This window comes from Pelmatolapia mariae, linkage group LG1, assembly GCF_036321145.2.
Source record: "Pelmatolapia mariae isolate MD_Pm_ZW linkage group LG1, Pm_UMD_F_2, whole genome shotgun sequence".
NCBI lineage: Eukaryota > Metazoa > Chordata > Actinopteri > Cichliformes > Cichlidae > Pelmatolapia > Pelmatolapia mariae.
Genome location: NC_086227.1, coordinates 16,534,126 through 16,548,530, shown reverse-complemented (window position 1 = coordinate 16,548,530; position 14,405 = coordinate 16,534,126). Strand labels below are relative to the sequence as shown.

Sequence of the window (14,405 nt, the reverse complement as noted above, 5' to 3'; positions counted from 1 at the left end):
GTTACCCTGTATAAACAATGGCTAATGTTCTTCAATGCTATAGATTTTTCAGATTTATTGTTTGCTAGGTATAAATAGCTTAATGACAGTAGGATAGATGTCTGAGGGCTGTTCCTCTCAGACATCTATATCTAATAGCTTCCCTGTGGCTACTCTCCTGAAATTGCTCCACCATTAAAACACTTACAGGGTGAAAGAAAGAGGAGCGATCTATTGCCAGAGGAAATGTGAATTATACAAGGTCTTAAGTCACAGGTTGGAAAGGAAGACTTTTTTTTCAGGGGGTTGGGAGGATTGTCCGTGGAAAGAATCTGTCTTGACTGACCATACAATATTTAGTGAGTGTCTCTGACTGCTGTGAACACCGAATACTCAGAGCTGCTGCATGCGCGATAATATATATATATATTTTTTTCTTTGTTTATTCTGCGGTTAGCCTTCTTTTCCTTTGTTTCTGTGTCTCCAGCATTGAAAATCTCTTATTGAAGAGCATGCAGAACTTGGCTGAGCAGGTATCTCAAACACAACAGTGGGAACTTTGTCACATGTCAAAGATGTGGTTACAGATAAACAACAGTTTGCCTGTTCTCAGCTCTTTTTTGGCTTTGAATAGGTTCCCATGGCCGTTTATTACTGTGGAACCTGTTCTTCTAGTCTGAGATTTGCCTGTCAACAAACAGAGAAATGCTGACATTCACCTCTTTTTTATCGCATTTGTGCCTAGGCTGACCTTTGCTAACAATTAAGCGGGTGGAAATCTTCAGTAATTGATATTTTTGTCAGGGAGCTCATGGATTGTGTGTGAATTGCAAGTCTAAAACGTGTTCTCAAAATGCACTAAATTCAGGGAAGGCTATTCATATTCGAACTGGGTATATTAATCGAGGTTCATTAAAAACCAATCGATATGTCCTCAAGTTGCCTGCACACTGGCACGGGAAAACTCTAAGTGGTCACTCCGCAAGGACGTCAACAGGCACACACATGTGCGCTCACAAGCAGCAGCGGTTATAAAACCACGTAAATCATTTGCAAACAAATTTGTATTTATAAGGACTGCATCCCACGTTTTACTGCCCTCATTTCTGCTTTGTGTTAAAGGAAAAGTGCTGTTTGAGCACACCGTGTCATTTAAGCTAAGGAGCATCCGCCTGCCCTCATCTACACAACCCACAGACCCTTCTTGCCACCCACTGCACACAGCAGTGCTTGCTCATCATTGATTGGGCTTTGTGTGTTTGTTTTTGTTTGAATATGAGCTTATGCTCCTCTTCCTCTTCCTCTTGGGTTTTTATCCCTCTCTCTCCTATGCATAAAGACTCTTTCCCCAAGGTGTTCTTTGAACAACTTAGCCAGGCATTAGCTGACGGAGGGACTTGTAGCTCATGAGGGAACGCCTGAAGAGAGGACGTGTTTGATCCTAAGATATCTGCCCTTGATTCTGTCTCTCCTGTGCCAGCCACCCAGTGCTCCCCACCGCCGCTGCCAAGCATTTCTGCCTATAAGTCGGCATTCTTATGCCTCCAACTGAGATAAAATCTATCACGCTGGAGAGGACTACCCTTCTCATTGTGCAAAGTCACCCACTGCACATGAAAAATAAAATCTACTCACTCAACATCTCTAAGGTATGCTTTACATCGACTCCACAATTTAGCAGGAACATAAGTTAAAAAGGAGCAAAAAAGTCTATTTAAACATTCAGCTTGCTCCAAATTACCAATTTATATCACATCACAGGCAAAATTTAGTGTTGTTTTTGGTTTCAAGCAGAGCAGTAGACCGGCGTAAAATGCTGGTCCCCTAGCAAACTGTGATGAGTACACCAAAGCAGCAGTTTCATGGAAATACTATTGTTTTCCAGCCTCTTGAAATTAAGTTGGCAAAATATACTGGCCAACTGTAGAGAACAGCCAACGTTCCCAGCACAGCTTTGTTTTAGATTCATAACAGTATCAGATGCAGTAATTCACTTGAGTAATGTCCTCATTTTCAACACAGCAAAACTGTGCAGCTAAAAAGAAATATAGACTGACTTTAATCTGGAAGAAACTAAAGCATAACAGGTCTGTCAGCAACTTAATGACAGAGGCAGCATAAAACCACTTCCACAGATTTTAAATGCATTTACATTAAAAACTATTTCATTAATAATCATTAATTAATACTGCTTTCTTTTATATATAATTTTTTTTCTTGTGTGGCCCCTCCTGTCTACCTTGTCAACTGAATTCTTGACAAGATAATGTAGCACAGTCGGCGCACTAAGACCCAAAGTTTGAAATACTCTATTTAAGTACTGTTTTTGGTCGAGCGGCGACCTGAGAAGTCAGATATTTAGCAAACATTAGGCTCAGTCAGAGTGGAGACTCTCTCATCTGTGCAGTCCAAATATTTAGTTACCCTGATTGGCTGAGAATGTGGGAATGTGTGTGCGTGTGGGGTGGGTGGGTGTGTACGGATGGATCAGCTGGGCTAGATAGCAGTAGGTGAGGAGATTAAAAGGAAAATGACACACACACATGCACACCTAAACCCACACTGCGAGCTCCCCCAGGTGAACAGGTGCAGTCATGGTCTGTCACAGATGCTCTGCGCGATTCGTCAGCTGCCATTCCTCCTGTCCACCTTGGGTGGTATGGGAGAAATTCACCACAACACAACCACAAATATACACAAATGCACTGACATTATAACAGATTTTTTTTTTTAGCCTCATAGGCTACTTCTGTAGCTTATAGAGCTGTCTAAAGACTCCCCAGGTGTGACTGAGAGGAAAATGACTGATGAAATTTATGATTTGTAACTTTTTAACAAGTTCTTGAACTTAGGGAGCACTCTAACATGCTATGGATTTTCCCAGTGTTATGTTTTTGCTAGCCGCAGCCTGTGAGTACACCTCCCTCTTGGTTCACCCCTCCCTTCTCAGGAACCACAGTGTGTGACAGTGGGACATTAATCACAGGGCTGGGTAATAAAGCGAGGAGGGATGGGCATGTAGGGCCAGGGGGGCAGGCGTCTGGAGGGAGAAAAGGCTGTTTAGGGAAATCACACCATGCTTTATGACACACACTGATACACAGGCACACTTTTACACTCACAGGTTTCGTTGCACACCCTGTGCACATCATATTGAAAGCATCCAGCCTAAAACTTTGAAAAATTAGTTGAAAAGGAGAAAAAAAAAACAACTCATTATTTAGAGAGATGTGACCATTACCTCTCTATTAGTCACTGCTTTGCCTGCTTGTGTCATGTCATGTGGCCCGGTCCTTGTTAATGAAGTGTTAATTTAGAAAGACTTTCTTTTTGTGAGCAAATGAGAGGGAGTTTTTTTTTTTTTTTGTAATTTAGAAAGACGCGATAGGTGTTTGCGGCTCATTAAAGAATAACACCTTAACTGCTGCTGTGCTGCTGAGGTGAATGGAAATTTCTGTTAAGCTGAAAATGTGAAACAGTAAAAGAGTGTGAATGTATATGATCACTTACTAAATGATAGCATGAGACAGTTCTTTAATCCACTGGTTGTGTAACTTTTCAACCTCTTTTTTTTTTGGGTAACATCATCTTCATTCTTTCTTGGCTTTTAACTCTGGAAATTCAATTGTTATTCATGTAGTAGGTTTATAAAAGGTTCCTGATTATAGATCCTACACTTCTGTGGAACACAGCTTCAGCCTGGTAGATCCTTAAGATCGACCTATTGAACTGACTGAAAGCAGAAAACAATGTAAACCAAACTTTTGGACTATGTAAAGACTCTAATTCAACCATTACTAATATATCAGCTTTAAATCTTCCTCAAAAGACGTATTTTTCTGCGATAATCCTTAAATTCTTAAAAAGTATTTACAGTACATGGATTTCCTTGGAAAACAAGGCCAAGGACAACATCACAGAGGAATTCAAATTGGTGTTAATAAGTATAAGTCATATACAAAAAGTTCTGTTCTAAATTTGATCAAATTTAGCATAACAAAAAAGGGTAATGGCTAGCTTTCAGTTTAGCTAGCTCTCAGAGAGATTTAATGATGTTGTGGGTTACATGGTGTTACTACTGATCATTAGGTCATTTTAAAGAAAATAAAGTTCCTTCATTCAGCTATGTTTTTTTTCTTTTCACCAAACTTATTATCTTATTCTGGCTCATCTCACAAGACTGATGTTGACAAATAAAACAGTGAACATGAATCATGTACTTATTTGCTTTCTTTTGACACATTGTGTCCTTTTGCTATTGCTGAAATATTTCTTAGAGCAGCTTTCTGACTTTTATATCCATTTTAATGTGCTTTTAGCATTGAAGATAACTGGCAGCTACAGAGATGTCCTATCAAAGTCATTGTCGCGCATTCTTGAAATTTTGCCCGTAAGCAAGGCAATTAACCCTGCTAAACGTAGCAGCTCTGTTTCTCTGTTAAGAAAGTATTCACAAGTTTAAAAAAAAAGGTGTGTGTGGAATTAAACCTTTTTGCTGGCAATAGAGGTATAATAAATATCTGATTTCAATAAAGGATTCAGGTCAAGAGTCTACATTATGGCTACAAAGATACAAAAATCAACCCTGCCTGACTCTTGACTTGAAATTTTGATAAGTGTCACAGTCCCACTTTCCCTTGAAGCTGCAGCTGAATCTTACCTCTTCTTTCTAATGATAAGATGTTCTAGTCATCCTACACACTGAGAAATCGCACATTTTTTGCTAAATATGAGTGGATCATCCTCCTGCCTTTCATGGGTTCCCATTTATTTCACAGACACTGTGATTATAAGCTGTACTGGCCTTTTCGAGACTTGAATGTAAGATGAAGTCTAAAAATATATATCTCTTTATAATATCAGTGCCTGGTGTTTAGACCAGTTTTGCAAATGAGTGAACAAAGAAAGATAAAAAAAATTGTCTGTGAATGGTGTAAATATGGATTAATATCTTCATTTTCATCTCAAGGTTTTGATTTTACAACAAATATCTAGAATACCGACTTCAAATTGAGGATGCCAAACGAGTGCAGGTATAAAGTGGTGGAGATATAATTCAGGTAATGTGCTTCCTCGATGATTGGCTAATATAAATAGGAAATATTTATGCTGCAGTATCAGTTCAGATGAGCAGATTTTCAGTCAATCGGTGTAGCTTATATTGAACCACATAATCGCAAGAGAGAACTTGCTGAGCATGCCCCTGGTGGCCATATCAACACAGGCAAATGTGTCCTTGATCCGGACATCTACTGCCCATCCCAGAGAGCTGGTGAAGCCTAGGTGAAGAAGGTGAGAGAAGGAGAGAGAGAGGGAGTGCGAGATGAATGTCACCTCTGCTCTCATATGTCATATTGGTAGTCATAGATATGAGGAGAACGCCTCAAGGTTGAACGTGCAGCTGAGACATGAATAATCTATCAGAGGTTTCCTCCAACTAAACAGAGGGAAATATGTCAAAATGGATTATTTATACTTTAATATACAGGTGTTGAATGGACAATCACGAGACATTGCTGAGGCCAGATGAATTGTTTGTGTCTGGAATTCACGCACTGGTTTGTTAACCAAGCGTGGTTACTTGTATTCCCTGTACGCCGTAGCTTGGTGATGGATCACAATAACAGCGCGTTGTCGTTAGAAAGTGCATTCAGGTTTGTTTTTTTGTTTTTCATGCACAAGCTTTGGACCGAATCATCGATCTTTGCGCTTTGACATGTTGTTTATACTTTCTTACCCAAATCACTTTTTGCACAAAACACAGGCACACACTCTCCCATTTCTCAGTGCGTGCAGACGCATGCACTCACCCCCACACTATTTAAATGTAGTCCGTCTCGTACTGGTCTGGCCTCTGCTTTCCAGCTCACCTTATTTCCTCTTCAGATGACTGCTTCGGCATGGGAAATGTCAAGCTCTCTTTGCCAGCACTGTTTGGCTTCTTCAAACATTTGTGAAGTGTTAAGCTCATCTCTACAGCTTAGGAGGGCAGTCTCTTAGGAATCTAGACTGCTGACCCGCAACACAGCAAAGACAGCCTAGCCAAGTGCACTCAAGCACATCCACTCTGCCTGCTCATTCGCATCAACCAAAGATTGTATTAGTCCCAAGTTTGTGGTCTCTAAAGCAGCACTCTCACCGTGCTGCAGAGGTTCATGCATTGCATAATGGAATTGATGGGGGTAGCGTCGCAGCTCTTAACAGCAATGTTGTCTTTTCACATTTAGTTGGAAATAATAGTGGAATGCTGCTCTTAGTAGCCTCATTTTAACTGCAATTAATGTCGCCTTTAAAACAAAGCCAAAGCAAACACTCTCCTTGGTAACAAATTCATCTAAATTCCACCTACCGATTTGCGTTTCAAGAGCTGAAACCACAACAGGCTTGTTGGACGAAGATAAATTACGCTGATTTTTAAAATGTGCTTTGGTTCCAAACTTAGTGTGCAACAATGAAGAAATCAAGGTTTAAATCATTAACAGTCAGCCAGAGAGGTGAAAGAGGTGACAAGCTGTAATGAAAATGAGCAAGAGAGATGGCTATGTTCAATTATTTCTGTCTGCCACCTGTTCTGCTCTCACTTTTACTGGGCTGTATAAACAGATATGAAAATCCTGTGACTAGAACTGCCTTGCTTCTCTCCCTGGAGACAGCTGCCTTAGTGTTGCATTTCTGCAAGAAATTGGAAATATGGTGTTTACCATATATGGTTCCACAAACAGAAAGAGGCGCATGGCGTATCTCAAAAGTAATATGCAATTAGCTTGAGCTCTTTAGACGTCTGTGCAAATAACCTTTGTATTATACCGGAGACGGCTGTTAAATTTTCCTGTGTGTTATAACATTTGTGAGATTGCCCCAACCTGTCCCTTTTTAAGTTTATGCGTCTTTAACTAATGGCGTGATAATGTTTTTCAGTCACATTTACAGTATATTTCACGGTCACATCTCATGATGATGGGAAACAAGGACCTATTTGTGTTCATTTTATTTGTGCTCTTGGAACTGTTCAGATATTGTCTTTCTGTGTGTCCTCTTGATTTCGTCCCACCCAGCCAATGGAGAAATTCCATTTATTATGGGACAACAGATGCTTTTTTTTGGTTGTTTGTTTTGTTTCATTTTTCACATTTTTTTTTCACTTATGCCCAAAAGGAGGAAAAAAAGTGCTTCTTCTTTTATTATTATTCTTTTTAAAACCAAGTTCTGGATCCGTTTGACACAGGCATGAACACTCCCATAATCAGCCAGAGTGTGCATCCTTCTGAATAGAGATGAAAGCAGGGAACACACACACACTTATACACACATGCGTGCACACGCCAGCAACAAGAGCACACAAATAAACAGGCACAAACACACAGGGAAGAAGCACAAGCCATTTGGCACAGCCTCTCTGTCTAGGGAGGGCTTCAAAGCCCACTGACATGAATTTATGATAACGGCACTATGCCTTTGCCAAACCTCAACTGTTGTTGTTTTTCCTCTTGCTCCCTCCCCATCCTTTCTGTATGCTTTGCCATCCCCTTGATCAGAGCTTTGGAAATTGCTAGCAGGTGTCCCCCAGTCCCCTTGAAAAGCTATGTGCACGTACTATATGTGCATAAGTGCATGTGTTCATAAATATAAGTGTGTGTGCATGTGTGTTTTGATAGGGGGAGCCTGATCGGGCACTTCCTTTTTTGCATCATTTCATTAGGACTGGCTCTAGTTCTAAGACTTAAGGCTCCAACTTCCTGTGCAGCTCAGTTCCATGATACTTCTATGAATCTGCTACCCTCTCCCTGTGTGGTTGTACTCAATTCTGTGCTCACTACTGACATAAATATCACTTTCTTCTCCGTCCACTCCCTCCTTCTCCCTTTTTTTCTCTCTGCAGATGAGGATTGTCTGAACTGTACAGAGGAGTGCCGGGTACTCGGTCATTCTGACCGCTGCTGGATGCCCCAGTTCCCCACTGGAGGAAACCAGGCAGAGGGTATCGACTACCGCAACAATATGTTTGTGCCAGCAGGGATGGAGACTGTGCCAGAGACAGAGACCTACGAGACTGTCAACCCCAATGGCAAGAAAACGTTCTGTACTTTTGGCAAGGAGAGACGTGACCACACCATCCTGGTTGCCAACGTCAAGCCCTACTTGAAGGCGAAACGTGCTCTCAGCCCACTGCTCCAAGAGGTACCCTCAGCCTCCAGCAGTCCTACTAAGGGCTGCTTCACCATGTCTCCCTGCTCCTCAGTCAAAAGCCCCGCCGACGGGGCCGAAGGCAAACCACCTCCGGCCACCTGCTCTGGTCACTATGGGCCTCCTGATGGTCAGTACCTGTCACCCACCAAACAAACCAGAGAACAGGGGGTCTACCCATCCTTGCCTCCTTCAGACCCAGTGGCCAAGGTGCTCGCAGAGGCTCGCTCTAGGATCAGCCAAGAGGCAGCAGGTGAAATGGAGTGTGTCCTGGAGCAGGTGGAGCCAGATGCAAGCCGTGACGGAATGGACGCTGACCAGGTGGTGAGAGACATCGACAAACTATTGCAGGACTGCAGGGGAAGTGAAGCCACTGGCACGCTCAGGAAGTGACACAAAGAACTGCAGCAAAAAGAAGTCAAGACGGTAGAGAGAGGAGTAGGGTGCTATTCCACAAACTCTCTTACCAAAACTCTCACCAAAACAAACTGAAAAAAGCTTAAATGGCTCTTATGACAGGAGCTCTTTTCACTGTATTTGTTGTAAGAAAACACTGAACATTTAATATATCAGTCATTCAGCACCAGTTTCGGTGCTGAGATCCCTACCAACAGAAAGGAACTTGGGAACAAACATCTGAATTCTTCTGAATTTATAAACTCTTATGTTTTGGATTCCTAAGCAAATTGCAGAGGTTCTCGCCTCAGGCACCTCGCAAGCTTATTATCTAAGTGCCCACCAGCTCATAAGTGTGTTGTTCATGGTCTCGTGAAATCCTACACATTTAAGTGTGTAGGTGGATTTCTGTTATGTGTGATGGACATCAAAAACGATCGAAAAAGGACTATTTATGGTCAGAAGCGACAATCGACGCGGACGCAGAAACAAATTCTAATCTGTTTGGGGCAGTCAAAAGACCGAAATCCACAAGCCGACCTTATCCTTTTTGAATTTAATCTAAGTGTTTGGATCCTGTGTCTGAAAAGATTGGTTAATCAGGGGTGTGTTCGCAGGGGTCTGTTATGAACTCGGGGGTCGGAGTGGCTTCAGTGTCCCGCTGAAGGTGAATTATTACCAGTGTAACCATGCTTCACCTGTCATTTGTAGCTACATGTGTAAGCTGTGTCTGTCTCACACCTCTATTTAAATGTTCACGTTGCTGACCGGTGTAGCTGCACGCACACAAGTTTACACACGTGCACTACACTTTGCGCAAACATACGCTGACACACGCACTGATGCCTCACCACACTCAAACAAACACACACACGCACACATAGACACAAATGCTTAAACATAACTGTCCATCTGTGGAATTGTCCTATACATGTACGTCATCAGCTTTCAGTCCCTTGTGTACGGTGAATTATCATGTGTGTGACTCTGCCTTAAGGCAAGTTGTAAAAAAAAAAAAGGGACATTTTTCCTCAACTGTGAAAAGATGATATCTATATGATTATATAGATGACTGTATGTATGAATCCATGTATAGTGTCCAAATATTAACAAAAATATTTATACATTTTGTAAGAAAACGAAAAAAAAAAGAAGACGAAATGAGGAAACTAAACGAAATGTGTCCTGGCGTTAAGGTCGAGAGCGGCGTATTAACTGAAAGAACTACAAAGGACACTGCCATTGTTTCGAAGACAAATATCCAAAAATATAAGCGAAGAAGAAAATGTCCCTTCACATTCTCACTATACATAATATCATTATATGTGTAAATGTATCCAATTTAGATGTGTTTACATCAAAAAAATTGACATATTTTTTATTGATTTTACTGCAATTTCTGTGCATTTGAGCCAAATTGTTATGTGTACAAAAGCTATATTGTGTATTTTATTAAATTAATATATAGTTGTGTTGCAATATACTTGGGCTTATATTGTATTTGGCAAAAGTTGCCTTAGTAGCTGTCGAACTCTGTGAGTTTGCTTTAGTTTGGGTTTTATGTTGGTGTTTTCTCTTTTGTTTTGTTTTTTTCCATCTCTATTCTGCATCTTTGCAGGCTGGCTTCAGTGCTTTTGAGATGTCGCCTCTTTTTACCCTGAGATCCAGCTGGATCAGATACAATAACTGTTGAAAGCTTCATGAGCCAGCTGATCTAGAATACGGTTCGAACCAACGACAAAAAGCAACAACCACAAGAAAAAAACAGTTCAAATATTTTTACTGAGCAGATTTTTACAGGGCAGCTATTTTCTTTAACTAGTATGCGTATTTTCTGTTCATTATGTTTTTACTTTATCTCCAAAAAAAGAAACCTGCCATATGGAAAGTGGAGTGGTTTCCTTGGTGATCATAAAACTGCCTTACTGTCTCTGCAGAGAGCTTGTTGTATCTGTGGAGCTTGTGACTGCTTATAAAGCCCTGGTCCACCAGAATGTGCATTTTCTATAAAGGACCAAACGAGGTTCTTTTTTCAGCAGTCTGTGTTGTTTATGTATGTACTCAATACCTGTTAGAATTATCATACTTTGCAGAGAAACTTGACATCTAAAATTCTATCTGAAGTTCTCTTTTTTTTCCTTTTTTTTGATGTCTTTGCTGTTTAGGTACATGGTTTTATAGAGCCATGTGACTTCGCATTCAGGCTTTCTTAAGAGGAATAAAAAAGATACAGACATTTATTTTTGAAAAGATTTTGGCACATTTCGGCCACTCTCTGAAATAATAGCGGGAGGTGCTTTTTCTAATATTCTCTGGCGGTAAAATACACAGAACAGTAGGCTACTAGATTAGATGTGTTTTGGAAAAATGTGACCACAATCACCAAATGTATGTGGAGATGCAGCCATGAGAGGGAACAGTGACTTCAGATCCATACAACTCCTGGTGCGTTTAACACCGGGAAGAGCTGAATGGGAATCTCAACAGCAGATATAACACCCTCGGTCCTGTGAACACATCACATCCGAGTTCTTTTGCTTCCTTTTTCTTAATTGAGATGCATGTTTGGACATTCTCTTGTCAGTCTGCCATTTTGTTGTACCTACTTGCCATGTTTTTTTTACATTTTGTGCATTCTACCCTTCATTTGCTTACTTTTCTCCTCCTAAGCCACTGGCTTTCTCGCCTCTGTGGAGCAAAGTATGCGTTGCCTTTTTCTCCTCTCTTTCATCTGTAGAGTATTTGGTTTCGTCTTACCCTTGCTCTTTTTCCTGGGAGATGGCAGAGGCTGTTTTTAGAGAGGGCTTGGAGGATTTTGACGGAGGAAGAAAATATTTATGGCTCTTTTTAAATGAGTTTTTTTCCTCTCTCCTTGTTGTTATCTCTCTCAAATATCTGGATAAATCAAGCAAACCTGACATTCACAACATACAAACAGTTAAAATGTGCTGTTCTACGAGCACGCTACAACTGTGATCCATAAAAAAAGTCTTGTTACACACACATACACAAAAACAACACCGAGGCACTTCAGCTACACACTGCCTTTTATTTAAATGCTAGCCCCTTGGAGGTAAAGGCTCAAAGAGAGGGCAAAACACTACCCAGACAAATGTGACACTTCCACACTTGTCTTCATGCTTTATTTTTCTTTTTATCTCTTTGTGCTCAGTCTTCATGCTCGAACAAGCATTCTGTGCGTGTGTGTGCGCGTGCAGAATTCACTTTCATGCCTTCATATTTTGACTAAACACTCCCTTTCTTCCTTGATTTCTGTTCCTTCTTTTCGAGAGGTTTAATTCACCCTTAAATTAAACCTGTTTTGTTGCACTGTCTCTTTCTTTTTTTTCTTCTTTTTTTTTTACTTTGACATTCACTCAACAGCAAAGGTCAGAGGTCATCCCAGGATTCTTGAGCCCGGCTGCTGAAAGTGCTGTCCCCTCTAATGGCGTTCCACAGGCCCAGCCACTGTCTGTGCGCTCCCAAACGTGAGGGCAAATGGGGAAATGAGCTGGGTTCAGTGGACAGAAGGTATTCTTTAAAGCCATGGCCCCTCTCAGGCTTTTTGCTGTTTAATAAAGCAGAGGCTGCTGCTGAGGTCAACACATAGTGGGAGGTGGAGCACAATGTAAGGCCTTTCATTGTTGTCTAATTACACACTGTTGGCATCGTACACTGTTAGCAGTGCATTACTGAACTCTAGAGTGGGTTATTTTTGCCCACTTGAGACTGTTGGTTTTATCAAGTGATTAGGACAGGGCCTTGTTGAATGTGGCTAACCACCTCTGGTCTCTGACTCACACCGACGCAGGTGCACATGGACTCAGACAGCCACTGCTTCACACACACAGACAACATGCCTTTTTTTTTTTTGGTAGTAACAGCAAGCACCCAATGTTTGTCAGTGTTGTCCCCTCACCCTCCAGGCCCGCACTGATAGCATAGGACTCCACGCTACAATGGGCAGCTGGTGAAAAGACCAGAGACATTCATTTGTATGGATTATTTCAACTGCTATTGTCTAAAGGCTGTGTTCATTGTGATCTATCTGGAAAAAAAAAGAAAAAAAAAGATGAAAAGTTCAAATAAAAAAAGCAATTACTAATAACGTTTGCTCTTGTCCTTTTATGAGCCGGTTGAGGATTGGTTAGTCGCAGCTTTGTTTTGATTTCCCTTCGTCTCCCGAGCGATAACCTCGCACGTGCGTCCACGGGAGCCAATCTTTTTCTTGTCAAATAGAAATGCATTGTTTACTCAGCGAGTGCCAGATTAGTTTGGAACAGATAAAAGACTTCAGAAATATTTCCAATTGTGTTCTTCAACGTTAAATTCACATGCGCAGAGCAAATCCTACCAAAGTACACACACATAGAAACTTGCTGTGGGCAAATGATCCTCGATTCATTACATTAGTTCACATTTTCACCACATAAAGATTACTGCTCATGCCTCTTTTTCTTTTTTTTTCTTAAATTGCTTAGAGGCAAATAAATTGGCGGTTGAAATTATGTCTACTACTGCTTCTCAAATAAGATTTTGTATTCTACCCTTCAGCTAGATTTTCATTCAGAGGCCAATTTGAAGCCTTTTCAACACTGGTCTGGTTAGATATACCACATTGCTCCCAAATCTGGTTTGCTTAATTCCTAATTTGTTTGTGTGTTATGTTAGAGATGCTCCGAGTGGCAGGTTTGACCTTCTTTTTAGTGTTTAGTGTAGACAAACTTTTTTCTTTCTTTTGAACTGCTGACTGGTGCTTAAAGTATTATTGCTTTGAAATGGGTTTTTAATGTCTTATTTCAGTGTTTCCCAATACAAAATGACAGACCATGGGAGCTAATGATACACCATTACATTTATCTAAGGAAACTATTCCATCATTACTGTTTAATTGCAGAAGTACATATGGCTCTTTGTGTTTGCGACTCCACGGATCCATCAGCGTACTGCTGTCTAAGGATTCGAGTCAGTAATTTTCCAGACTGCGGTACTTCTAAGCATTCACACGGAGATGTCCTACAACCTGAAAGTGGATCATTTCTCAATGCTGACGTGATAAAATATCATGATTTTTTTCCCCACATGCTTGCTTTTTGTATTCTAAATACGCTAAAATGAATTGTATCAGTAATATCGATGTGTGCAACATTTCAATAACAAAAAAAAACTTTTTTGAATTGGACTCAAACAAACTCTTTTTATTTTGGCCACAGAGAGAGTGTTTTACTCCAGCCTGGATTTACAGACCATTGGTATGCACCAAGGCTTTTTTTATGTTTTTCATCTAACTAGTTGCCTCGAGGCAGATATTAATTAAAAAGATAGTCGAGGCGCTCACACACAGCTTGTAGGACTGCAGTGGCTGTACACGCATCGCATGGTTGTCTCATTTGGCCCAGTGATAAGAGTTTCCTTTCAACCTAAAGTGTACCTTCAAGCCAATCATAGCATTATATTATATATGCCAATCGTTTCTAATCAGAATTTTTCCGAACTCACACAAGTTGTTATTGAAACTGCAGTAAAGTGCGAAACAGTAATGATGTGATGGAATACGCGATAGGTAGAAGCCACAAGTGCGCAATGTGACCGTTACTGAGCTAAAAGACACCTTTCAGTGTCTGTTAGTACATTGTGTACACTGTATTTCACAGCATGCATGAGTAAAAAAAAAAACTGATGTCAAAGTGAGGACAGAATCATAAATTCTATTTATAGCTTCAGTTCTAAGAACAGGAACATGGTGTTTCTATTTGTTTGATTGTTTGCTCATTTAGTTATATATAGTGACTGCAGTCACTAAAATGAGTTTGTGATTTAAGCCTAACACAAGATAGCAAACTCAT

At 40.6% G+C, this 14,405-nt stretch overlaps 1 protein-coding gene across 1 annotated transcript in view; it reads left to right on the top strand.

Annotated features, from left to right (window-relative positions):
• Positions 1–12,649, top strand: part of pcdh17 (protocadherin 17) — a 62,940-nt gene extending 50,291 nt beyond the window's left edge. Inside the window, exon 5 of the mRNA XM_063474022.1 lies at positions 7,859–12,649. Coding sequence (XP_063330092.1) covers positions 7,859–8,556 — 698 coding nt within the window. The 3' untranslated portion in view covers positions 8,557–12,649. The remainder of the gene's footprint in view (positions 1–7,858) is intronic.
• Positions 12,650–14,405: the final 1,756 nt, after the last annotated feature.